Source organism: Heterodontus francisci, chromosome 22 (assembly GCF_036365525.1).
Source record: "Heterodontus francisci isolate sHetFra1 chromosome 22, sHetFra1.hap1, whole genome shotgun sequence".
NCBI classification, from domain to species: domain Eukaryota; kingdom Metazoa; phylum Chordata; class Chondrichthyes; order Heterodontiformes; family Heterodontidae; genus Heterodontus; species Heterodontus francisci.
Window position 1 is genome coordinate 80,812,765 of NC_090392.1, and position 27,458 is coordinate 80,840,222.

At 41.3% G+C, this 27,458-nt stretch overlaps 1 protein-coding gene across 2 annotated transcripts in view; it reads left to right on the plus strand.

Annotated features, from left to right (window-relative positions):
- The window catches only part of cbl (Cbl proto-oncogene, E3 ubiquitin protein ligase), a 281,338-nt gene that overhangs the window by 202,733 nt on the left and 51,147 nt on the right, over positions 1-27,458 (plus strand). For both annotated transcript variants that reach the window (XM_068054161.1, XM_068054162.1), the window contains 3 exons: positions 6,171-6,258; positions 13,451-13,582; positions 17,833-18,033. In XM_068054161.1, coding sequence (XP_067910262.1) covers positions 6,171-6,258; positions 13,451-13,582; positions 17,833-18,033 — 421 coding nt within the window. The remainder of the gene's footprint in view (positions 1-6,170; positions 6,259-13,450; positions 13,583-17,832; positions 18,034-27,458) is intronic.

Here is a 27,458-nt window from a genome sequence, read left to right on the forward strand (position 1 = left end):
CCTGGAGCTCCCTTCCTAACAGCACTGTGGGTGTACCTACCCTATGTGGACTGCAGCAGTTCAAGAAGGCAGCTCACCACCACCTTCTCAAGGGGAATTAGGGATGGGCAATAAATGCTGGCCTGGCTAGCGATGCCCACATCCCATGAATGAATTAAAAAAAAAAATACCTGTACAATGTAGCAAGGCTTTTTTATTGTACTCCAGTCACCTTGCAATAAAGGCCAACATGCCATTTGCCTTCCTAATTGCTTGCTGTACTTGCATGCTTTCTTCATTCCTTGTACAAGCACACCCACGTCTCTCTTTGAACATCAATACTTGCAAGTTGAAGACCTTTTTTTAAAAAAAAAGTGCTTTTCTATTCTTCTAAAGTGAATAACTTCACACTTCCCTACATCTTGTTGCCCACTCACTTGACCTGTCTATATCTCTGCAGTCTCTCTGTCCTCCCCGCAACTTACCTTTCCACCTACCTTTGTATCATCAGCAAACTTGGATACTTTCCTCTCTGTCCCTTCATCTAAGTCATCAATATAGATTGTAAATAGCTGAGGCCCCAGCACAGATACTTGTGACACTCCACTATTCACTGCCTGCCAACTTGAAAACGCCCCATTTATGCCCACTGTTTGCTTCCTGTCCATTAACCAATCCTTTATCCATACTAATACTCAACTCCATGAGCCCTCATCTTGCCTATTAACCTTTTGTGTGACCCCTATCCAATGCCTTTTGGAAATCCAAGTATATTACATTACTGGTTCCCCTTTATTTACCTTACTAGTTAGATCCTCAAAAAAAACTCAATGTAAAATTAAAACTCTCTCTGGACTGATGCTTTGTCTATTTGTCTATACTACTATTAGCACTCTCTTTGCCTTTGATCATAAGATCTTTGTCATTTAATCTCTCCTGCCCTCTGCCCTATCACAGACCTTCCCTTTTGTTGATGTCCCCCCCCCCCCCAACACCCCCTTCTTTCACTTGCTCAAAGCCTATTTACATTTATAACCATTGCCAGTTCTGATGAAAGGTCACAGACCTGAAACGTTAACTGTTTCTCTCTCCACAGATGTTGCCAGACCTGCTGAGTATTTCCAGCACTTTGTTTTTATTTTAGATTTCCAGCATCTGCAGTATTTTTCTTGTATTTTATAAATTTGTCAAACAGGATTTCCCTTTTTTAAAACCATGTTGACTTTTTCTAATTATACTGTGCTTTTCTCAGTGCATTGTTAAGACTTCCTTAATAATAGAATCCAGCATTTTCCCTACGACTGATAGGCTAACTGGCCTGTAGTTCGCTGTTTTCTCGCTCCTTCCTTTCTTGAAAAGAGGTGTAACATTTGCCAACTTCCAATCTGATGGGACCATTCCCTAATCTAAGGCATTTTGGAACATCATAGCTAGCACAACCACTATCTCTGCAGCTGTCTCTTTTAGAACCCTAGGGTGTATGCTATCAGGTGCTGGGGATTTGTCAGATTTTAGTCCCTTAAGTTTCTCCAATATTTTTTCTCTGCTGATATTAATTTCCTGACTCGTTATAGCCCCTAGGCCACTGTCTGTTTCTGGTATGAAACTTGTGTCTTCTATTGTGAAGACAAACACAAAATATTTATTCAATGCCTCTGCCATTTCTTAATTCCTCATGATTTCTTCTGTCTCTGCTTCTAAGGGACCAACGTTTACTTTAGTGATTCTCATCCTTTTTATATACCTACAAAAGCTCTTACAATTTTATATTACTGGCTAATTTACTCTTTCTATTTTTTTTTTCCTTTTTTTAATCGACTTTTTGGTGGCCCTTTGCTTGTTTCTTAAAAAAAACTCCCAATCCTCAGACTTGCTATTTTTATTGCAACATTGTCAGCCTCTGCTTTTGATCTAATACTATCCTTAATTTCCTGAGTGAGCCACAGATGGGTCGGTCTTGCTGAGTTTTTGTTTTTCAATGAATGTATTTTGTGCCTGTCTTCGCTGTAGAAGACACGAGTAGCATCTTGTAAATCAAGAAGTGAAAGCAAGAACATAAGAAATAGGAGCAGGAGTAGGCCATTCAGCCCCTCAAGCCTGCCCCACCATTCAATAAGATCATGGCTGATCTGTCCCAGGCCTCAACTCCTCTTTCGGGCCTCCCCAAGATTTCAAAAATCTATCTACCTCCTCCTTAAATACATTTAGTGACCCAGCCTCTACAACTCTCTGAGGCAGAGAATTCCAGAGATTCACCACCCTCAGAGAAGAAATTCCTTCGCATCTCAGTTTTAAATGTGTGCCCCCTTATTTCTCATTATTAATTCCCCATACTCTCACTCTAGAGGACCAATGGTCATTTTTAGTTACTCTTCCTTTTCAAATACTTGTAGAAACTGTTACTATCTGTTATATTTTTAGCTCGCTTTCTCTCCTTTAATTTGCCCCTCTTTTTTTTTTCCTTAATCTGTGCTGGTTTTTAAATTCTGTCCATTAATCTTTGCAGAATTGTATGCTTTTTCTTTCAATTTACTATTATCCTTAACTTCCTTAGTTAGCCACGGATGGTGTGTCCTTCTCAGTCTTTCTCACTGGAATGTATCTTTGCTGAGTGTTATGAAGTATTTCCTTAAATGGCTGCCACTGCATCTCTACTGTCCTACCCTTTAACCTAATTTCCCAAATCACTTTAGGTAGCTCTGTCTTCAAAACTTTGTAAATTGACTTTATTTAAGTTTAAAACACAAATCTTAGACCCACATTTCTCACCCTCAAATTGTGAAATTGAATCATGTTATGGTCACTGCTACCTAGAGAGTAAGCCCCCACTCTGTTTGGCATCATCTTCTCCATGCTCCTGACCTCCACCTTCCCTGCAGATATGGAAGGAGTCTACTTGCACACTAAATTAGATGGCAGCTCTACAATCTGCCAAGGCTGAAAGCGAAAACAAAAGCACATCACGTCCTGATCGGAGAGGTCCTCTACACTGATGGTGCTGCACTAGTTGCTCACATAGAAATTCAGCTGCAAAAACTCATGGATTATCTCTGCCATGCTTGTAACTTGTTCTCCTTGATGATAAGCGTCAAGAAAACAGTGGTCATAGGACAAGATGTTGCAACTATGTCCCTGATCACACGAAATAGCACCCCACTGGAAGTGGTTAGCAAATTCTGCTACCTTGGTCCACGGTAACAGACAATCTGTCCTTTGATGCAGAGCTCAATACACACATAGGGAAAGCAGCTACCACCTTTGGTCGAGTTGCAAAACGCACATGGAATAACAGCAAGCTGACCCTTAGAACCAAGCTGATAGTTTATAAGGCCTGTGTTCTCAGCGCCTTGCTGTGTGGCTGTGAAACATGTGTGACTTGCAGCTACCAGGAAAAGAAGCTCAATAATTTCCATCTTTACTGTCTGCGGTGCATTGTGAGTATATCCTGGCAAGACAAAATCATAAATGTGGCAGTCCTCGCAAAGGCAGAGCTCTCAAGTGTGTTGGCACTTATCAAACAAAGGTGGCTTCAGTGAATCGGGCAGTTCCGCAGGATGGAAGATGGTCGCATACCCAAGGACTTTCTGCATGGTGAGTTAGCTGGGGCCAGACGACCAGTGGGGTGCCCAAAGCTCCGCTTCAAGGATACTTGCAAGTGTGACACAAAGGTCCTCAATGTTGACTCTTGCACTTGGAAGTCACTAGCTGGCGAAAGAGGGAAATGGTGACACATCTTGTGGACTGGTGTACACTACCACAGTAACCAGACCAGTTGCTACAGCAGCTTGGCAACAGGCGACAATGTCAAAAACATCTCTCAGCATCACTTGGCAGCTTCACTTGCGGCACTTGTGGCAGAACCTGTCTGTCAAGGATTGGCCTTCACAGCCATCAACAAAGGTGCACCAAGAGAAGGCATCCCACTTAAATGGATTGTTTGTTGTGTGTCCATCATCTTTCATAGATGGAAGTATGCCAACCAACCAGAGACTTCTTTACTATGAGGTCATTAATTAATCCAGTCTCATTGCACATAACCGCAGTGGCTAGCACCGAGGGTTCAATTCTGGGTACTGTCTGTGTGGAGTTTGCAAGTTCTCCCTGTGTCTGCGTGGGTTTCCTCCGGGTGCACCGGTTTCCTCCCACATGCCAAAGACTTGCAGGTTGATAGGTAAATTGGCCATTATAAATTGCCCCTAGTATAGGTAGGTGGTAGGGAAATATAGGGACAGGTGGGGATGTGGTAGAAATATGGAATTAGTGTAGGATTAATATAAATGGGTGGTTGATGGTCGGCACAGACTCGGTGGGCCGAAGGGCCTGTTACAGTGCTGTATCTCTAAACTAAACTAAACCAGGTTTAGAATAGTGTGCTCTCTGGTTAGCTTGAGAATATGCTGCTCTAAGAAATTGTCCCAAATTCACTCTACAAACTCATTTTCCAGGCTAACTTTGCCAATCTGATTCATCCAATGTATATGTAGGTTAAAATCACCCATGATTATTGCTGTACTTTTCTTACAAGCCCCCACTATTTCTTTCTGTATAGATTATCCTCATGAGTAACTACTGTTACGGGGTGTGGGGGGTGGGGGTGGCAATAAACTATTCCCACAAGTGACTTCTTACCTATTTCTTATCTCGACCCAAACTGATTCTACATCTTGGTCTTTAGAAATAAGGTCATCTCTCACTATTGTACTAATGTCATCCTTAATTAACAAAAGCAAAATACTGCAGATGCTGGAAATCTGAAGTAAAAACAAGAAATGCTGGAACTGCTCAGCAGGTCTGGCAGCATCTGTAGAGAGAGAAGCAGAGTTAATGATGAAGGGTCACTGACCTGAAATGTTAACTCTGCTTCTCTCTCCACAGATGCTGTCAGACCTGCTGAGTATTTCGAGCATTTCTTGTTTTTATATCTTTTCCTAGCTTCCTGTCCTTCTGAAATGTCAATTACCCTTGAATATTCAGGTCCCAGGCTTGGTCACCCTGCAGCCATGTCTCTGTAATGGCTATCAGTCATATTTATTTCCATTTGTGCTGACATTTCATCCTTTTTGTTATGAATGCTGCATGCATTCAGATACAGAATCTTTAATTCTGTCTTTTTGCTATTTTTGCAAATTCTTGCTTTATCTGCTGGATCACTCTTAAATTTGGATGCTCTGTCTCTTCCTGCCACGCTGTGATTATCGTTACCCTTATTGCTACTTTGCTGTATTGCCTTGTCCTTTTCCTTTAATTTACAACATCTTTTCTCACCTGATCCCTCCCCGCTACAATTTAGTTTAATGCCCTCTCTACCGCCCTAGTTATGCGACTTGCCAGAACACTGGTCCAAGCACAGTTCAGATATAGACCATCCCTATGGTATTGCTTCCAATTTCCCCAGTACTGGTTCCATTGCCCCATGAATCGAAACCCATTCTGCCCACACCAATTTTTGAGCCACACATTTAACTCCCTAATCTTATTTACCCTACACCAATTTGCTTGTAGCTCAGGTAATAATCTAGAGATTATCATCTTTGTGGCTCTGCATTTTAGTTTAGCTGCTAACTGCTCATACTCCCTAAGCAAAATCTGTTTCCTTGTCCTATCTATGTGGTTGATACCTATGTGGACAAAGACAACTGATGCTGCCCATCCCACTGCAAGTTTCTCTCCAGCCGAGCCGATGTCCCGAATCCTGGCACCAGGCAGGCAACATAGGCTTCTGGACTCTCGCTGTCAGTTACAAAGAACTGTGCCTATCCCCAGTACATTCCTATTTACTCCCCACCTCTTGAATGGCTTCCTGTAACATGGTGCCATGGTCAGTTTGCTCATCCACCCTGCACCTTCACTCTCATCCTTCCAAGCTGAAAGAATCTCAAACCTATTGGACAATTGCAAGGGCTGAGGCTCCCCCACTTCTGCCTTCTCGATCCCCATACTTGCCTCACTCTCAATCACACCCCCTGTCCCTGACCACTGACCAAATCAGAAGACACTATCCTAAGGGCTGTGACTGCTTTCTGGAACAAAGTGTCCATATAGCTTTCTCCTTCCCTGATTCTCTAAGATGGGGCAAACCATGTTAATGGTTCAAAATGATCAACACAAGTGTTGTTGTCATGTGAAATTATATTGTGTGTATGTGTTATTCAGAGAAAATATTCAACCTGCTTGGTTTTACTCTTTCCTAGTTACCTGTTTCCTGATGGACGTAGTCAGAATCCAGATCTGACCGGTTTGTGTGAACCAACACCACATGACCATATCAAAGTGACACAGGTAGGGTTCTGAGCTATCTGCTCCTGCTTTCTGGGGAACCCAGTACTGCTTTTAATACGTTGATTTTTGCCACATTTTTATTTTTAGTTCATCTATGAACTCGTTGAGTTGAAAAGCTTTTAGAATATTGTCTGTGGGCTCTGTGGTACACTAGGTACATAGTCAGCACAAAACTCTTTCATTTTCACCCATTTTAGCTGGTCCCTGCACTGATTCCAGGTGATATTTGTCTCTAGATGTCCTCCACTGTGCTTTACCAGGGTATTCTTGGCTATCCATGCTTCCTTTTTCTAGTTGGTTACCATTTCATTGCATAACGTATAGTTTTGCACCCTGACCATGTGACCCCATTTCTATTTGCTGGGTTGACTCATTGGCAGCTGCTTGTGTTATCTTCGTTTGCTCGTGTTTTCCCTTGTCGGTGCTTGGGAAAATGTAATTGTTTATAATATGAACTATCCTGTGCTCATTTATTGTTTGAAGCCCATTTGCTTCTGAAGTTATTGTCACTACTTTTCTGACTGCTGTCTTATTGTTGAAAAACTGAAAGACTTTCTTAGTTATATTTGCCTTTGAAGTTAGATGAACTGGAAAATGGCAAGGCCGCTTGGCTCATTCAAGTCTTTGAATTTGATGAACGCTGTTAAATCAATTTTTTTTATCGAATGACTTTCAAGTGCAGAATTCAGGCTTTACCATCTCAACCTTGAATTTTTGTGGAGCATATGCAGAGGTTAAGGGGAAATGGAGAGGGAAGCAGAAGAGAAAGCGCATTTGAAATAGAAGGCTATTTGTGCAAAGATTGGAGATCCAGCCGAAACAAGATCATAATACTGGCAGTTTGTTGAAGCCTAAATACTAAAATTATGGTTGTACTGAATGTATATGGGTTATGACAGCAGTTGACTCGAGGTACTTGTAATTACTATGTACTTAATTAAAATGTTCTTTTTGCAACAGTACATAAAGTCAGTGTTACCACTTCAGCTCAATCCTGCAAGCATTGCAAATGGGAAAATGTAGACAGCAGTAATTAACCCTTGCAGAATGATGTTACAAGTCTACTTATGTTCTTAAGACATTTTTTTATTCGTTCTTGGGATGTGTGTGTTGCTGGCAAGGCCAGCATTTATTGCCCATCCCTAATTGCCCTTGAGTCACCTTCTTGAATTGCTGCAGTCCACATGGTGTAAGTACACCCACAGTGCTGTTAAGAAGTGAGTTCCAGAATTTTGACGCAACGACAGTGAAGGAAAGGTGATATAGTTCCAAGTCAGGATGGTATGTGACTTGGAGGGGAACTTGCAAGTGGTAGTGCCGTAGTGGTAATGTCACTGGGCTAATAATCCAGTTCAAATCCTAGCATGGCAGCTGATGGGATTTAAATTCAATTAATTAATAAATTCAATTAATCAATAAAAAAAATCTGGAATCAAAAGATATTCTCAGTCCTGAAACTACCATTGTTTGTTGTAAAAACCTATCTGGTTCACTAATATCCTTTAGGGAAGGAAATAAGCTGTCCTTACCTGGTGTGACCTACATGTGACTCCAGACCCATAGCAATGTGGTTGACTCTTCTGAAATGGCCTAGCAAGCCACTCAGTTGTCAAGAACAATTAGGGATGGGCAACAAATGCTGGCCTTGCCAGCAGTGCCCATATCCCATGAAAGAATTTTTATAAAATCATGGTGAAATTGCATTGCACTGCCTGTACAGCCTCAGTATCCTTCCTATAATGTGGAGCCCAACGCTGCACAAAGTAATCTAACTGAGGTCTTCCTTTAGGTTTTATGGAAGCTGACCATTATTTCAGCTTTTATATTCTTGTTGTGATAAAAGCTAGAATTCCCTTAGCAAGCTTTTTTCTAGCTTTGTTTTGTACCAGTGGACCTGTACCCCCAAAGCCCTCTGCTCTTCCACAACATTGAGTGTAATTGCTGTTTTTTTAACCAAATGCTGACAGTAAATTCCATCCCTTTGGTCCATTCTGAATTTTATCAATATCCCTTTGAAGCTTCCATTGATCTCATGAAGCATTAAATATACCTTCTATTTGATATAATCTTGATATTTCAACACCACTTCCTCCAGGCCTATATCCAAATCTTTGATATACACAGTGAACAGAAGTGGCTCCAGAACTAAACCTTGTGGGACACCACTACCCGCTTCTACCCACTCTGAAATATTGTAATTGTAAGTTGTCTATCTGAAATGTGGCTGCACTTTTTAAAATTGGTGAAGGCAAATTGTTGCCTAATCTTGAGGTTTAAATGATTAAACAAGTTGAGCATCAGTATTGCTGAAAATAGAGACAGTATGTCGAAGCTTTTCATCTTGCACTCATCAGGACAATCTGCAAGAATACCAATATAAGGGAAAACAACAAATTTATATTGCATGAGAAGAGAGTGCTGATTGGTTGGCAAATCAACTCTAATTGGTAGAGGTGTTGCCGTGGAGAATGCACCAGTTAATGGTGACTGTCAGTTAACTGCCAAGCTTTGTTTGAAATTTAAACCAGGCAGCTTGACTCTGGTCAAGGCATTGCCCTGAGGAATGAACCAGTGCATGGCTGTCACTTTAGCTGAAACAGGCGCAATGTTTGTACGTATTCTTTCTGTCTGCAAAGAACAGGGCCCTGTGTATCAATATATGTAGCTTCCAGTACACGCAAATGCACCACACTGCGAGTCCTACTGACGATCTTAAATTGGTTGTCAACGTAATTCATAGCACACTGAGGATTATTTATTGGACAAATGTTGTCCAATCACTGAATTACATCTAATGTTGGACTTTGTGTTTTGAGTTTTGCAAGCATGGGCTGGTTGGGTACAGCCTGTACCTTGCCCATTGCGAAGAGCAGAAGGGACATGTGGTTTGATACGATCTGTGATTCTTAGGGATATAGGGCCTATGTACCTGGTATCACAGTGGCATTGAAATTCATATATCACATTACTCATTTGTGTGATAGGCAGGACGTCTTTTTGACTTGGCGGCATCCTGTTAGTGGTGAACACCACACGTGTTGCTACTGCATAGCAGCCTGAAACAGCTAACTTCACCTGTTGCTCAAATTTCTTGGATACATTACTCTTCCAGGGTAATTTGAGGTAGACTGGGCACTTTTCAGTGCCGAAATGACGGCCTTGGTGAACAAATAGCTCGAGCCCTATTTACGAGGTTGCTGATAAGGCCATTCTTCCAGCGCATGGAACTGTAAGAATCCCAACTTGTGTATTGACCAGTGAAGGTAGGTTTGCGGTAGACCGTGATAGAGAACCCCTTAGCAAATTTCTCAACTAGTACATCAAGGAAAGGGAGCTCCTTTTTCCTCAACCGAGGATTCCCCCCCACTGTTGTTGACAGGGCCCTCAACCGTGTCCGGCCCATTTCCCGTACCTCTGCCCTCAGCCCTTCCCCTCCCTCCCAGAGCTGTGACAGGGTTCCCCTTGTCCTCACTTTCCACCCCATCAGCCTCCATATCCAAAGGATCATCCGCCGCCATTTCCGCCACCTCCAGCGTGATGCCACTACCAAATGCATCTTCCCCTCCCTTCCCCTGTCAGCATTCCGAAGGGATTGTTCCCTCCGCGACACCCTGGTCCACTCCTCCAGTACCCCCACCACCTCGTCCCCGTCCCATGGCACCTTCCCCTGCAATCACAGCAGGTGTAATACCTGCCCATTTACCTCCTCTCTCCTCACTATCCCAGGCCCCAAACACTCCTTTCAGGTGAAGCAGCGATTTACTTGTACTTCTTTCAATGTAGTATACTGTATTCACTGCTCACAATGTGGTCTCCTCTACATTGGGGAGACCAAGCGCAGACTGGGTGACCACTTTGCGGAACACCTCCGCTCAGTCCGTAAGCAGGACCCTGAGCTTCCGGTTGCTTGCCATTTGAACACTCCCCCCTGCTCTCATGCTCACATCTTTGTCCTGGGATTGCTGCAGTGTTCCAGTGAACATCAACGCAAGCTTGAGGAACAGCATCTCATCTACCGATTAGGCACACTACAGCCTGCTGGACTGAACATTGAGTTCAGTAATTTCAGAGCATGACAGCCCCCCATTTTACTTTCTTTTTTAGTTGTTTGTTTCTTTTTTTTTTCTTTTTTACATTTTTTACAACCATTTTTTGCATTTATTTCATTTCACCTTGGTTTGTTCAGTTTGCTTACCCACTGTTTTTTTCATGTTTGCACTTGCTGCTGTTCAATATTCAGTCCGTTAACACCTTTTCTGTACTGATGCTTTGTCTTTCAACACACCATTAACATATTGTTTGCCTTTGCTCCATGACCTTTTGGTCACCTCACCTGCTTATAACCTGTGACATTTTTAATATTTGTCAGTTCCGAAGAAGGGTCACTGACCCGAAACGTTAACTCTGTTTCTCTTTCCACAGATGCTGCCAGACCTGCTGAGTGTTTCCAGCATTTCTTGTTTTTATTTTACTTAGGAAAGGGAGCTCATTTGACTGCTGCATTTCAAAGGTGAATTTGAGCACAGATGGAGCCCATTAATATGTTTAAGAAAATTATTGCATGCAGCTGCAGATTCAAATATAGCAAACATATCTACATATTGGAAATACGCAAGAGATAGGAGGTTAGATGTCTTTCCCTCAAAGACACATTTCTCATGGAACCCAACAAAGATGTTTGCTAGAGCTGTGCCTAGAGGGGATCCCATGGCAACACCATCTATTTGGGCTCACATGGTGTCGTTAAAACTGAACTCAACTGCGTGAGTTGCCGAGTTCATAAGTTCAATGAATACTGATTCAATGGTGGCGGGTCTAGATTGCCATGATATAGTACTGCAGCACAAATATCTAGGCTTCCTTAATTGGCACATTGGTGAATAGGCTAGCAATGTCAAATGAGCACATGGACACTACATTGCTATTGATATGCAAGTCCTGCATGGTCTTCGCAAATGTGAAGGAATCCTTCACCTCATTTGTGGAGAACTTGCTCAAAACTGGTTGTAACAGTTCGCCCAACCATTTAGCCAATTCATGTTGTGCAGAACCAGTCATAGATAGGATAGGGCGTAGAGCGCAAACTTATGAACGGTCCTAAAGCCGTCATTTTCGGCACTGAAAAGTGTTCAGTCTACCTCAGATTACCCTGGAAGGGTAATGTATCCCAAAAATTTGAGCAGCAGGTGAAGCTAGCTGTTTGACGCTTCTATGCAGTAGCAACCCATGTGGTGTTCACCACTAGCAGGATGCTGCAATCAAGCCAAAAAGACGTCCTGCCTATCTCTCAAATGAGTAATGTGATATATGAATTTCAAAGCCAGTGTGATGCTAGGTATATAGGCCCTACGTCCCAAAGACTGGCAGATCATATCAATCCACATGTCCCTTCTCTTCACAATGTGCAAGGTACAGGCCATACCCAACCAGCCCGGGCTTGCAAAACTCAATTCACAGTGTCCAACATTAGATGTGATTCAGTGACTGGACAACATTTGCTAAATAATCCTCAGTGTGCTAAGAATTATGTTGACAACCAATTTAAGATTGTCAGTAGGGCTCGCAGTTGCAAGTACTGGAAGCTACATATATTAATACACAGGGCCCTGTTCTTTGCAGGCAGAAAGAATACGTACAAACATTGCGCCTGTTTCATTGCCCTGAGGAATCAGTCAAGCTGCCTGGTTTAAATTTCAAACAAAGCTTGGCAGTTAACTGTCAGTCACTGTTAACTGGTACATTCTCTATGGCAATGCCTTTACCAATCAGAGTTCACTTGCCAACCAATCAGTACTGTCTTGTCTTACAGCATAAATTTGTTGTTTTTCCTTACACTGGTATTCTTGCGGATTGTCCTGATGAGTGCAAGACGAAAAACTTAGACATTCTTTTCTTTTGGGCCTCCTTATCTCGAGAGACAATGGATACGCGCCTGGAGGTGGTCAGTGGTTTGTGAAGCAGCGCCTGGAGTGGCTATAAAGGCCAATTCTGGAGTGACAGGCTCTTCCACAGGTGCTGCAGAGAAATTTATTTGTTTGGGGCTGTTGCACAGTTGGCTCTCCCCTTGCGCCTCTGTCTTTTTTCCTGCCAAAAAAAAAAAAGAAAGCTTGGCAGTTAACTGTCAGTCACTGTTAACTGGTACATTCTCTATGGCAATGCCTTTACCAATCAGAGTTCACTTGCCAACCAATCAGTACTGTCTTGTCTTACAGCATAAATTTGTTGTTTTTCCTTACACTGGTATTCTTGCGGATTGTCCTGATGAGTGCAAGACGAAAAACTTAGACATAATGGCTCTATTTTCAACAATACTCAAGTTATGTACTACCAAATGACTATAAGTTGAGCTTCATTGTTTTGAATTAGCTGACTCCCTTAATTAGGTTGCTGTATTGTAATCATTTACAATTACTTCCACGTATCCATTATTCAATATTTAAAATGCAGGTTATAGTTTTGGTTTGTGTAGAGATAGCAGAGAGTGTGGATTGAATGGGAAATGGATCCTGACCAACCCATTATTCTGGAACTGAGAGTCTGGAACCCACATCCGAGACACTCGAAGAGCATTCACTCTTTCAACAAAAGAAAGTTGCATTTCCAGGATGAAATGCAATTCCATTTGCACACTCCTTGTTTGTACTTGTGCTAATTTTATGGTGCTTCTCTTTAACATTCATATCCCAATAAAAAGGAGAACTAAATGTTTTTATTCAAATATTATATTCATAACACACAATACTTGTAGAAGTGTAATTGAAGAAGATATGTGATATGACTGAACTATCGAGCTAGCTCAATGGCTTAATTAGTATAGAGAGCGTATAACTGAACTATTCAGATCCGGATTCGGCTGTGGTCTCCATGATTGTTCGGCTGAATGCCTCAGACTTGGAAGGGGGAAAAAATGAGCCAGGGATCTCCTATCTAAATTCTTTTCACTGAGCTCTTGAAATTGTGTGTGGTCATTGGGCATGGGCAAGATTCCCTTCCCCTCCCCAGTCCTAATTGTTGTCCACACTCACTTTTCATAAACAAAGAATAGCCACTTGGGCATGAGGTACCAAAGAGCAGTTGGCAGCTGTGGAACTGCATCAAAAGCAGGGGGCACTGTTTTGAGGGGATAAAAGGGAAAAGTGAATTACATGAACACTAAGACATAATTCTCATTTTTTGGTTTCTCCTCTGCAAGGAACAATATGAACTGTATTGTGAGATGGGCTCCACTTTCCAGCTCTGCAAGATCTGTGCAGAAAATGACAAGGATGTGAAAATAGAACCCTGTGGTCACCTAATGTGTACTTCCTGTCTTACAGCCTGGCAGGTAGGAGCGAATAAGATGGATTGGTCATTGGCATGAGTAATTCTATACATGTGTTCATGCAACTTCTCATCAAAGATGTTCCGTTATCACTTTCACTTTATTCCTGATCTGTGTAGGCAGGTCATAACACTGAATGCAGTTAGAATGGGTACTGTAAACCTCAACCATGATCTGTCACTGTTTATTTGGTATCATTATTTATCTGAATCACAATTGGTAATCAGAAAATCACTTCATAAAGTATTATTAAAAGTCGTGTTTCAATTAAAAAGGCACATTCTTTGCAACTCTTAAATGCATTTTTCCAGTCGGTATAGCTAGGTACTGGAAGAAACCAGTCAACTAAAAAAAAATAGTGAACTACACTATAAAGAATCTGCTGAACTTTCAGCACAGTTAGTAATTACTAAATCACAAAGTGAAGATATTTAATTCTTTGTTTTTATGCTGTTTTCTTTCATAATGCTTCAGTCTTCTTTCGCCTAATGTTATCAATCTTAGGGTTCGTCACACTTGTAGTTTTGTATTCAGGTAGTGACAGGAAATGGGCGTGAAAGAGAAATGCCATGGATGCCATGCCTCAGTGTGTGGCTCACTAACCCTGGCCTGTAGCTCTGGTCCACTACTAATGTAAAGAAGAGGAAGTAACTGGGGATAGAAGCAAAGTCACTAACTCACCAATAGGAACTGTAGATTTAAACATTTTCTCTACCATGATAGTTAAGTTCCCTTTATCAAAAATACTTAGTTTTGTTTTGCCCACATGGTTTCACAGAGTTTTAATTAATATTGTTATCATACTGCTGCCATTAATGGCTCTAGAAATTGGTCCTGTATCAGTAAGCTCCTCTTCTGGTCTAACAGACATTTAACTAGATCCCAGAACTAGGGTTAATGAATGACATTCAGAACGGTTCAGGTCAATTGAAATGACGGGAGTAATATCCTTATGCATTGTGGGCTGCAGAAATAACCTCCAAACAAACAACTTTAACCTCATTTTCTATTTATGGAATGATAAATTTCTGATACTGTATGTAGTTCTGTACAATTACATGCTCTGTACAGTTAATTATGCATGTTTTCCTATACAGAATGGTTGAGATTAAGAAATTGGCATGTGAAGAAGAATTGTTACCAGAACCCCAATTGTAGAATTCCATTTGATATCACTAGAATTTCAGTATAATTTCACGCTAGCTGTATGAAATTATACATAAATTAGGGAAGTCCTTATAAACTTGTGTTATATCTGAAGAGGACATACACTAGTGGTGAAGCACTAGTGATTACAAGTCTGTCACTCATGAGAACATGCCATGAATTAAGAGCATTGCACAGTGTTAAAATTGGTTTGAGTGTGATTTGCCTATGGTGTTTTGTATATGGCCTGGTGACAACAGTAATTTATTAGAGTTTTTTGAGGAAGTAACAAACAAGGTGGATAAAGGGGAACCTGTGGATGTGGTGGACTTGGATTTCCAAAAGGCATTAGATAAGGTAGCACATCAAAGGTTACTACACAAAATAAGAACTCATAATGTAGGGGGTAACATGAATAGAGGATTAGTTAGCTAACAGGCTAGAGATTAGGGATAAATGGGTCATTTTTGGGTTGGCAAGCCGTTACTACTGGAGTGCCACCGGGATCAGTAACGGGACCTCAACTATTTACAATCTATATAAATGACTTGGATGGAGGGACCGAATTTATAGTTGCTAAATTTGCTAATGACACATAGATAGGTAGGAAAGGTAAGCTGTCAATAGGACACAGAGTCTGCAAAAGGATTTAAATAGGTTAAGTGAGTGGACAAAAATTTGGCAGATGGAGTATAATGTGGAAAAATGTGAACTTGTCCACTTTGGCAGGAAGAATAGAAAAGCAGAATATTTGAATGGAGAGAGACTGCACAACTCTGCAGTACAGAGGCATCTGGGTGTCCTGGTACAAGAATCACAAAGTTAGTATGCAGGTACAGCAAGTGATTCGGAAGGCAAATGGAATGTTGGCGTTTATTGCAAGAGGAATGGAATATAAAAGTTAGGGAAGTGTTGCTACAGCTGTACAGGGCCTTGGAAAGACTGCATCTGGAGTACTGTGTACAGTTTTAGTCGTTTTACTTAAGAAAGGATATAATTGCATTACACCTATGCTCCAGAACTTGCCGCGCCCCTAGCCAAGCTGTTTCAGTACAGGAACGACACTACCCGGCAATGTGGAAAATTGTCCAGGTATGTCCTGTAAACAAAAAGCAGGACAAGTCCAACTCTGCCAATTACCACCCCATCAGTCTACTCTCAATCATAGTAAAGTGATGGAAGGTGTCATCAACAGTGCTATTAAGCGGCACATGATTAGCAATAACCTGCTCAGTGACGCTCAGTTTGGGCCACTCAGCTCCTGACCTCATTACAGCCTTGGTTCAAACATGGACAAAAGAGCTGAACTCAAGAGGTGAGGTGAGAGTGACTGCCCTTGACATCAAGGCAGCATTTGACCAAGTATGGCATCAAGGAGCCCTAGCAAAACTGAAGTTAATGGGAATCGGGGAAAACTCTCTGGTTGGAGTCATACCTAGCGCAAAGGAAGATGATTGTGGTTGTTGGAGGTCAATCATCTGAGCTCCTGGATATCACTGCAGGAGTTTCTCGGGGTAGTGTCCTAGGCCCAACCATCTTCAGCTGCTTCATCAATGACCTTCCTTCAATCATAAGGTCAGAAGTGGGGATGTTTTCTGATTGCGCAATGTTCAGCACCATTTGCGACTCCTTAGATACTGAAGTAGTCTGTGTAGAAATGCAGCAAGACCTGGACAATATCCAGGCTTGGGCTGATACGTGGCAAGTAACATTCCTGCCACACAAGTGCCAGGCAATGACCATCTCCAACAAGAGAGAATATAACCATCTCCCCTTGACATTCAATGGCATTACCATCGCTGAATCCCCCATTATCAACATCCGAGGCGTTGCCATTGACCAGAAACTGAACTGTAGTAGCCGTATAAATACCATGGCTGCAAGAGCAGGTTAGAGGCTAGGAATCCTGCAGCGAGTAACTCAGCTCCTGACTCCCCAAGGCCTGTCCACCATCTAGAAGGCACAAGTCAGGAGTGTGATGGAATATTCTCCACTTGCCTGGATGGGTGCAGCTCCAACAACACTGAAGAAGTTCAACACCATCCAGGACAAATCAGCCTGCTTGATTGGCACTCCCTCCAGCACTGACGCACAGTGGCAGCAGTGTGTACCATCTACAAGATGCACTGCAGCAATGCACCAAGGCTCCTTAGACAGCACCATCCAAACCTGCAACCTCTACCACCTAGAAGGACAAGGGCAGAAAATGCATGGGAACAAGTTCTCCTTCAAGTCACACACCATCCTGACTTGGAACTATATCGACGTTCCTTCACAGTCGCTGGGTCAAAATCCTGGAACTCCCTTCCTAACAGCACTGTGGGTGTACCTACCTCACATGGACGGCAGCGGTTCGAGAAGGCAGCTCACCACCTTCTCGAGGACAATTAGGGATGGGCAATAAATGCTGGCCTAGCCAGCGATGCCCACATCCCATGAATGAATAAAGAAAGCAGTTCAGAGAAGGTTCACTCGACTGATTCCTGGGATGAAAGGGTTATCTTAAAGGTTGAGCAGGTTGGGCCTATACCCATTGGAGTTTAGAAGAATGAGATATGATCTTATTAAAACATATAAGATCCTGACGGGATTTGACAGGGTGGATGCTCAGAGGATGTTTCCCCTTGTGGTGGGGTCTAGAACAAGGGGACACAGTTTAAAAATTAGGGGTCTCCCATTTAAGACTGAGCTGAAAAATTGTTTTGTCTCAGAAGGTCATTAGTCTGTGGCATTCTCTTCCCCAAAGAGCAGTGGAGACAGGGTTATTGAATATATTCAAGACTGAGTTAGATTTTTGATGTCCAAGAGAGTCAAGGTTATGGGGAGGCTGACAGGAAAGTAGAGTTGAGGCCGCAGTCAGATCAGCCATGATCTTATCGAATGGCGGAGCAAGAATGAGAGGCTGAATGGCCTGCTCCTACTCCTAATTCATGTGTACTACTATGGAAGTATGTTTGAGTTCCACTGCACTGAAAATTACTTTCACAGTAATTATTGTAAAGCTCCAGTAGGTGTGTTGTAAAGTACAGTGACACTGCCTCAGACCCTTTGATAAGGGACTTGGTTCTAGGAAATTCAGCTGACTAAATTCCATGTGGTCTGTCTAGGAATCCGAAGGTCAAGGCTGCCCATTTTGTCGCTGTGAAATAAAAGGCACTGAACCAATTGTCGTAGACCCTTTCGACCCCAAAGATGGACCAGGTCAAGCTCGGTTAGGAATGGAGACAATGTTATCCCCAAATTATGAGGATGAAGATGATGACCGTACTGATGAGTTGTTTATGATGAACAAGCTGTCAAGTACCAAGGTAAATACAGACTTTGGTGTGTACATTTTTTAAAAATCCAGTTAATGAAATTTGCCAGGGCTCACTGCTGAACTTTATTGTTTGTGTAGCCGTGTCTGCTGTGGTGGGATATACTAGTCCAGCTTCCGTCAATAAAATATTTTGACAAAATAATTGGGATCAAATTTCAAAGAATAATTATTATAGGAATGTAAGAACTTTTTACTTGTTTGTTTGTCCAGGGTTTTGGGCATGTTTGTAATCCAAGCTAGCAGGATACCTTGCTTTGAAAGATTTAGTATTCTTTTTTGATGCCTGATTATAATTTGGAATGATGAGCTAACAGCAGATTGAAGATTATTGACCAATGAGCACTCAAATTACTAGTCCCAATTTCAGAAAGGGCATGGTCCAGATACTGGGACTAATTTTCAGTTAGATAGAGATGCTATAATGAGCTTCCAGATGGAAATGTAATTTTGTAGTGCCCACCTACAGTATGCTGAAACATAACTACAGCAAATAGCAGCAAGAACCTGATACTGCAACAATATAAGGAGAGTTTTCTTCTTTAAAGGGCGCAGTGGAGTTAGTAAGATTGATAGCTGACAAATCACGGCCTGAGATACATGGTGTCCTGATGCTAACTCCTGAATTGTGCGAGGAACACGGAATAAGAAAATCTCCCCTTAATACGTTTGAGTCAAAAATTTGCCACAGTGCCACCCAGTGACACAAATTGGAAGCTACATGAATTGGACAATTACCCCTCAAACAAGAGGGGGATGATGAAAAGCATGAAGGAAAGAAAAGTTAAAGGGATCTCTTCCTCGATTCTCTCCACCTTTCCAAAAAATCAGAACTTTCGTTAGAAAACCAGTATTTATACAATACTGTCTGGATCATGCTGTTTCTGAAGTTGGTAAAGTTGAGGATGTCATTTTAATGCACATCAATGCTGTATCAGTAATTTTCAGTGTCCGATTTGGCTGCTGTTAATCCAGCAATTTGGATAAGGGAAAGAACTCATTGCTGCTGAGCCTTGCAAATGTAAATACCCAGCCACAGTTTTTTTTTGCTCAGCAGCTCTTGCCTGTGGTAACCTGAGATAATAGAACATTATTATTTTATTGACACAGGATTTGTTGTAAACTGCTACAAGACCATCTTTTCATAATGGAGAAACTGGCTTTTAAGATTCAATGACTGCATTGACTTGTCCAAGCGCAGACTGGGTGACCGCTTTGCGGAACATCTCCGCTCAGTCCGCAAGCAGGACCCTGAGCTTCCGGTTGCTTGCCATTTCAACACTCCCCCCTGCTCTCATGCTCACATCTCTGTCCTGGGATTGCTGCAGTGTTCCAGTGAACATCAACGCAAGCTCGAGGAACAGCATCTCATCTACCGATTAGGCACACTACAGCCTGCCGGACTGAACATTGAGTTCAATAATTTCAGAGCATGACAGCCCCCCACTTTACTTTCATTTTTAGTCATTTTTAGTTATTTTTTCTTCCTTTTATTTTTTTGCATTCCTTTTTACATTTTTTGCATTTATTTCATTTCATCTTAGTTTGTTCAGTTTGCTTACCCACTGTTTTTTTCAGGTTGTTTTTCTTCAGGTTTGCACTTGCTGATGTTCTATATTCAGTATATTCACACCTAATCTGTACTAATGCTTTGTCTTTCAAAACACCATTAACATATTGTTTGCCTTTGCTCTGTGACCTTTTGGTCAGCTATGTGGCCTGGTCCAATCTGCACCTTCTCCTTTGTTATCTCTTGCCCAACCCCCACCTCACTTGTTTATAATCTGTGACTTTTCTAATATTTGTCAGTTCCGAAGAAGGGTCACTGACCCGAAACGTTAACTCTGCTTCTCTTTCCACAGATGCTGCCAGACCTGCTGAGTGAATCCAGCATTTCTTGTTTTTGTTTCAGATTTCCAGCATCCGCAGTATTTTGCTTTTATTGACTTGTTCTTATACATGTTTCCCTGTTGTGGCACCATTATATATAGTTAATGTGCCTCCATATGTGCTACATTAGTCAGGATCGTGATAATTGAGATGGCACCATTTTGGGGCTTTGTACTTTGGAAGGGTGTCAAAAAGGGCAATTTTATTGTGTATTTAAAGTCAGTTTGTGATTTTCATTGCTGTACACTTTCTTAATTCTAAATGCCCTCCTTACACCTTGTGAAATCTCATGATATCGAGTGGGAAAGTTGCTGAATGTAATTATGCCGCCAGCAAATCTTAGTCGTAGCTAAAATGATACTGTGGCTTCTACACATAGCATTGCATATTGTTGTGCAAATCTGTTTCCTTAAATGATTGTGGAACTCTGCTTACTGATATTAGGTATTTTATTTTGTTTGGCGTTAGTTATTAGTTTGATATAGAAGCTCTGCTGCATTTACATTCCACTACCCAGAGCAACAGAGATCTCCTTGGTGCTCTGGCCAACATTTATCCCTCCGCCTTTATCATTTAACAGCACTAAAACAGATAATCTCATCATATTGTAATTGCTAATTGTGGGACATTGCTGTGCTCAAGTTGGTTGCTGCATTTCTGACATTGCAACAGCAGCTACTCTTCAAAAGTACTTAATTAGCTGTTTGGCTCTCTTGGATATCCTGAGGTCGTGAAAGCTGCTATATAGATACAACTTGCTTTGATTTTTTTTTTAACTGAACAGTGGGACTTACCATCTTGATCCTGGGACTGATCCCAATGATGCTGTGTGTAGCCTGGAAAGACGCATAGCAAAAACAGAATTTTATACCCTTCTATCTCAATAGGGATGGTTGAATCCTGACTTACTGTAGTATAATCTTCCAGATGCAGCCATGCAAACTAAAAAAAACTAAATGCTGGAAGGCTGAAATAAATGATTAATTCTATTTAGTTGTCAGCCTGGTATAATGGTGAGAGGTTAATGTTTTATGTTTATGTTAGATAAGGGAATTAAACATTGCAGGGTGTAACATATTTAGAAAAGATAGAGGTGAAAAAAGAGGTGGAGTAGTTATTAGGGATAACAGTGGCAGTAGAAAAAAAAGAGAGACAGCTATCAGCAAGACAAAAATAAAAATCCATATGGATAGAGATAAAGGATCAATCCCACTAAAAGGTGTAGTCTGCAGCAGACCACTTAATAGTGAAAGGGAGGTGGAGGAAGAAATAGGCAGATAAATTCGGGAATTGAGTAAAAAACAGAGAATAATCATCATGGGGAATTTCAGCTACCCCGATATTAAATGGACAGAAGTGATTGGTAACAGGGATAAAGGAATGGAGTTCCTACAGGACACCTTTCTAACCCAGTATGTAAAATAAAAACAACATGGGTTGATTCGCTATTGAATCTAGTAATGGGGAATGAACCAGAGCAGATAAGATAAGTAAATTAAGGGAATATCTGTGCATAATATAAATATGCTTTAAGATGATAATAGAAACAGATATAAGTATGATGAAAACCAGGTTAGTAGATTGAAGAAAAGCTGATTTTGAGCTGCTGAGAATAGAACTTGGGAAATTAAAATGGGCAACAATATTGGCAAACAACAAAGAACAACAACATTGGGAAACATTTACAACTGTGTTCAACAGTGCAGAAAAAATATAATCTGCTAAAAGGAAGGAACAAACTAAACACTAGTGCGACTCCATGGATTAGTAGAGACATGGGAACAATTGAGGAATAGGGAAGAGGCATAAATTAAGTGCATAGACAGCAGAAGATTGTATGATAAGAGAGAATACAAAGTGATATCAAGGAACATAAAACAAAATAAAATAGTTTACAGGCGCATCCAGAAAAAATGGAAGGTTGGGATAGACAGGAGAATACCACAGTTAATGATAGAGAGATGGCAGAAATATTAAATAATTTTTTCGCTTCGGTCTTTACCAGGGAGATAGAACAGGTAGACATGACATTGAATGATGAGCTGAGTAATTAGATAAGTGCATTTAAAATTGTTGCGGTCAAGTGAGGAGGGATTGAAGGGCTTCCCTCTTTTCCCTCTCTTTGTTTGACCACAACAGGTTTAATTCATAAAGTGAATGTACTGGCCAATTCACTGGATGTTTGATTACTTACTTGCTATGATCATAAAAAGAACCAATCGGACAGGTTTTCTTGAGTTTAACAAAGAAAGAGGGTAACTTTATTGTACCTAATGGGAACTAATAAAAATAATTAAACTATGTGCCAACTTTCACTCACGCACACACACACTCTAGAGGTTTACAGACACACAAATAGGTTACAGAGTGGGAAAAGATAGATTGGTTGAGTTAGAGTCCATGAAAAAAGGGGTATACAGTCTGTGGTGTTTCAGCTGGCTTCTGGCGGCATTTGGTGGTCCTGAGGCTTTTAGTTTGAAGAGGTAGATGACTGGTAGGGTCTTTTGGAGACAATGATGCGGATGATTTCCTCCAACAGGGTTTCTGATTGTAGCCAAAATATGCAAAGGTTGTCAGTCAACAAGTAGGATTTGAAGCTTATAAGCTAAAATGGGGGGGTAGAGACACCCATTTGGGTCTGCATGTGTTAACGTCCAGAAGCTTCTCCTCTCTGCTGCAGAAAGACACGAGCTTAAAACCACAGACGGGGAGAGGACTTGTCACATGACAGTCACCCAGTCATTCAAACATGGTAGCAGTGTTTCTCCTCTTGTCAAAAAGAACAGGTAGTTCCCTTAAACTTCCTGGGCCTTGGTTCTTGCTGGGAAATGAGCAGACATTTCAACTCCTTCACAGGCTTTGCGATGTAGGATACAGTGTTGCAAATTAGCTGGCCATCCTAAGCTCCTAGCAAAGTCGGCTTTTTTTAATCTGTTTTTTAAAATGTCATCCAAAAATATAAATTCAGATCTCCAGTCAGTGGATTAAAGAAAATTATCATTCAACAAAGCAAGTTGGCATGACAAAATAAAAAAGGGGATGTATTGAATAAACTAATCAAACTCTGAGGGGAAAGCCCCTGGTCCAGATGGATGCCGTCCACATATTTTGAAAGAATTTAGGGAAGAGATAGCAGAGGCGTTACTACCATATTTAATCTTTCATTAGAAAGAGGTGTAATGCCAGAGGACTGGTGGATATCTAACGTAATTCCTATATTTAAGAAGGGGGACAGAACATGCCCAGGGAATTATGATCAGTGAGCTTAACATTGGTGGTAGGCAAAATAACGGAATCTCTACCAAAGGAGAGAAGGGAAGAACATTTTTTTAAAAAATGAATAGCTAGCATGGATTTCAAAAGAGAAAATCTTGCTTGACCAACCTTCTTAAATTTTTTTAGGAGGTAACAGAGGGAGTAGACAATGGTTTTGCAGTAGATGTAATTTATCTGGATTTTCAAAAGGCCTTTGATAAGGTGCCCCATAATAAACTAATAAATAAGGTCAGAGAATGCTGAATAAGGGGACAAGTGGCAGAATGGATTGCTGGCTGGCTTCAAGACACAGCAGAGAGTGGGAGTAAAGGGTAGTTATTCAGAATGGCAGAAGTTGGGAAGTGGTGTTCCACAAGGAACCACTGCTGTTCACATCTTATATTAATGATTTGGTTGGGGTTTGGAATCAAAAACACTAATTTCTAAATTTGTCGATGACACCAGATTGGAGGGGGATAGTCAATACTGAGGAAGATTGCAACAAATGACAGGATAACATTAATAAACTTGCAGAATGGGCAAATAAGTGCAAATAAAGTTCAACACAGATAAATGTGAAGTATTACATTTTCATAGGAAGAATAGGAAGGCCACTTATTACTTGGAAGGTGCGAGTCTAGGTGGGGTAGAGGAGCAAAGGGATCTCTGAGTACAAATACACCAATCACTAAAAGGTTGTGCCACAGGTTAGTAAGGCGATAAAAAAGCTAACTGAGTACGAGGCTTTATTTCTAGAGGGATAGAACTGAAAAGTAGGGAAGTATGCTAAACCTGTATCAAACCTTGGTTAGAGTATTGCGTACAGCTCTGGTCACCATATTATAAAAAGGATATAGAGGCACAGGGGAGGGTGCAGAGAAGATTCACAAGGATAATACCTTGCATAAATGCATGGGTATATATTTCATGAAAGGATGAACAGGATGGGGCTCTTGATAAAATGAAGGCTGTGGGATGACCGAATAGAGGCCTTTAAAATTATGAAAGGTTTTGATATAGTGGATACAGAGAGAATGTTTCTACTTGCGTGGAAGAATATAACTACAGGCCATCAATATTAAATAGTCTCCAAGAAATCCAATAGGGAATTCAGAAGATACTTCTTTACCCAAAGGTGTTGAGAATGTAGAACTCTCTTCCACATGATGTGGTTGAAGCGAATAATATAGATGCATTTAAGGGCCAAGCTAGATAAGCATATGAGGGAGAGGGAATAGAGGGTTATGACGATAGATTTAGATTACGAAAGACGGGAGGAGGCGCGAATGGAACATAAATGTTGACATGGACTGGTTGGGCCAAGTGGCCTGTTTCTATGTACATCTTTCAGTGGAAAGTAGGCACCCTATAAAAGATATTATGAACATTCATAAGATATGACTTATGCTGCATAATTGGAATGCAAGTTGCATCCAATAAGTTTTTGTTGTATATTCTATATTGCCAAGAAGTATTTACTATTTTGTATTCCTTTATAGTTGGTTCCAGTGCAGTTGCAGGCAGTACGCTGTGTGTGGTTTATCGTGTGGGTTTGAATTTTGAACATTTTGTGCTCAAACAAGTTTTGAAAGCAAAAGTAGCTCCTAATAATTAGATTATAATATGTCTCCATGAAAAGTCAAAATATAATAAGCCTATCCCCTAATGGCTTGGTGGATAATGATACTTTTCTCTGTAATACTTAGCCACGCAGATCAAAAGTTTCCAGGTTTGATGCTCTGTGTATACTGAATTGGTTGATCTTAGCCAGGATGGTAACCAGAGAGTTGTAACAATTGACCTCAGCACCCTTTGGGTTAGGGAGGAAAAAAATGAGCTAATACTCATGCTCCTGATATGCTATTTCCAGCAGGGCTTACTGAATAGCAAAGAACGTAAGAAATAGGAGCAGGAGTAGACCATACGGCCCCTCGAGGCTGCTCTTGCATTCAATATAGTCATGGCTGAGCTGTTTCAACTCCAGTTTCCTGTTTGCTCCCCATATCCCTTGGTTCCCTGAGAGACCAAAAATCTGTCTATCTCAGCCTCAAATATACTTAACATGGAGCATCCGCAACCCTCTGGGGTAGAGAATCATAAAGATTTTCAATTCTTTGAGTGAAGAAGTTTTTCCTTGCCTCAGTTTTAAATGATCGACCCCTTATCCTGAGACTGTGCCCCGATGTTCTAGATTCCCCAGCCAATGGAAACAACCTCAGTGTCTACCCTGTCAAGCCCCTTCAGAATCTTGCATGTACATTTTGTGAGGACAGGATTAGAATGAGCTAATAATTCATCACCATGCTTGAAAAGCCTGCTTGTGCTCACTGTCTCATCTCACATGAGGATTATCACTTGCACGAGTCCACGGTGATAGACAATCTGTCCCTCGATACAGAGCTCAGTACACGTATAGGGAAAGCAACTACCACCTTTGGTCAACTTGCAAAATGTGCATGGGATAACACCAAGCTGACCCTCAGGACCAAGTTGATGGTTTATAAGTCCTGTATGCTCAGCATCTTGCTGTATGCTGTGAAACATGGGCGACTTACAGCTACCAGAAAAAGAAGCTCAATAATTTCCATCTTTGCTGTCTGTGGCGCGTTATGAGTATATCCTGGCAGGACAAAATCACAAATGTGGCAGTCCTCTCAGAGGCAGAGCTCCTCAGTGTGTTGGCATGAATCAAACTGAGCAGCTTTGGTGAATCAGACATGTCCGCAGGATGGAAGACGGTCGCACACCCAAGGATCTTCTGTATGGTGAGGTAGCAGGGGCCAGACGACCAGTGGGGCGCTCAAAGCTCCACTTCAAGCATACTTGCAAGCACGACACGAAGGCCCTAAATGTCAACTATTGCACTTGGGAGTCACTAGCTGGCGAAAGAGGGAAATGGCAATGCATTCTGTGGACTGGTGTGCACTACCACGATGACCAGTTGCTACAGCAGCTTGGCAACAGGTGACAATGTCCAAAACAACAACTCTCAGCGTCACTTGGCAGCTTCACGTGCAGCACTTGTGGCAGAACCTGTCTGTCAAGGATTGGCCTTCACAGCCATCAACAAAGGTGCACCAAGAGAAGCCACCCCAGCTAAATGGATTGTTTGCTGCATGTCCATCATCTTTCATAGATGGAAGGATGCCGGCTGATGTAACCCTGCAAGGATTGCTGTCTTCAAGGGAGAAAATTGGCATTTTTTAAAAGAAAAATTAAAATGTCAATATTTCATAGGTGTGAATTTAGATACAGCACTTGGACTTTCTTTCAGTAGCTGGATTTTGTTCCCTGAAAACACTTCAAATTCTAGATTTTGAGTCTGACTTGAACAGGAGCATCTGGTCCTGGTGTATTGCCTCCAGTGAGTCTGAAATCATAATATTTCTTTAGTATTTTCATAGTCTTGATTTGGAGTTTGCTTCTTTCTGTAGTGGCTCACTACTGCCTTCTGGTGCAGAGGAAGAGTAAAGGCTCTCTCCAGGCAGTGCTGTGGATGTAGCCTAATCTCTCCAGAGTAGCAAGCTCCTTTTCGATAACCAATCCATTTGAAGCCAATTAGCAAACTTCAGGCAGGAAAACAGAGGAAATGAGAATGAAACTGCTCATCTACACTGTTAAAATAATTTAAGTATGCACAGGACTCGATTTGTGCCCAAAAAATTGATTAAAACTTGCACACCTTTCACTTGTGTGGCTCCTTAAAATGGAGCTAAGGTGAATGTTTGTTTTTCCACCTTTGAAACGCTTATCAAACATTTGAATATCTGCGCCCTGGAAGCAAGAAAACAAAATAGTGAGTTCTCGGAGCTGAACAATGTTACTGATGGATTACCGTTGGAATATGAAGAGTATTGACTAATTCCCAAGCACACAAGGAACCCATTAACACTTTTGCTCTCTTAATCCTACCTGAATGGAGAACTGCTTTAAGCTGTTGCAAGTTATTAAAGTGACAAGTCTTCATTTCCGTTTTATATTTTTAAAAAAACCACACAGTAATTGTGCAGTTAGCAGAATCAAGCAACTGTACAAAGCCAAACAGTTACAAGTACAGATGGGACCCTTTGGAAGAAAATACACTTTCACAATATGATCCCTTAATTTACTGAATGAGAGGAAGATATTACTGTGCCATAATAAAAACAAGAAATGCTGGAACCAATCAGCAGGTTTGGCAGCATCTGTGGAAAGAGAAGCAGAGTTAACGTTTCGGGTCAGTGACCCTTCTTCGGAACTGGCAAATATTAGAAATGTCAAAGGTTATAAGCA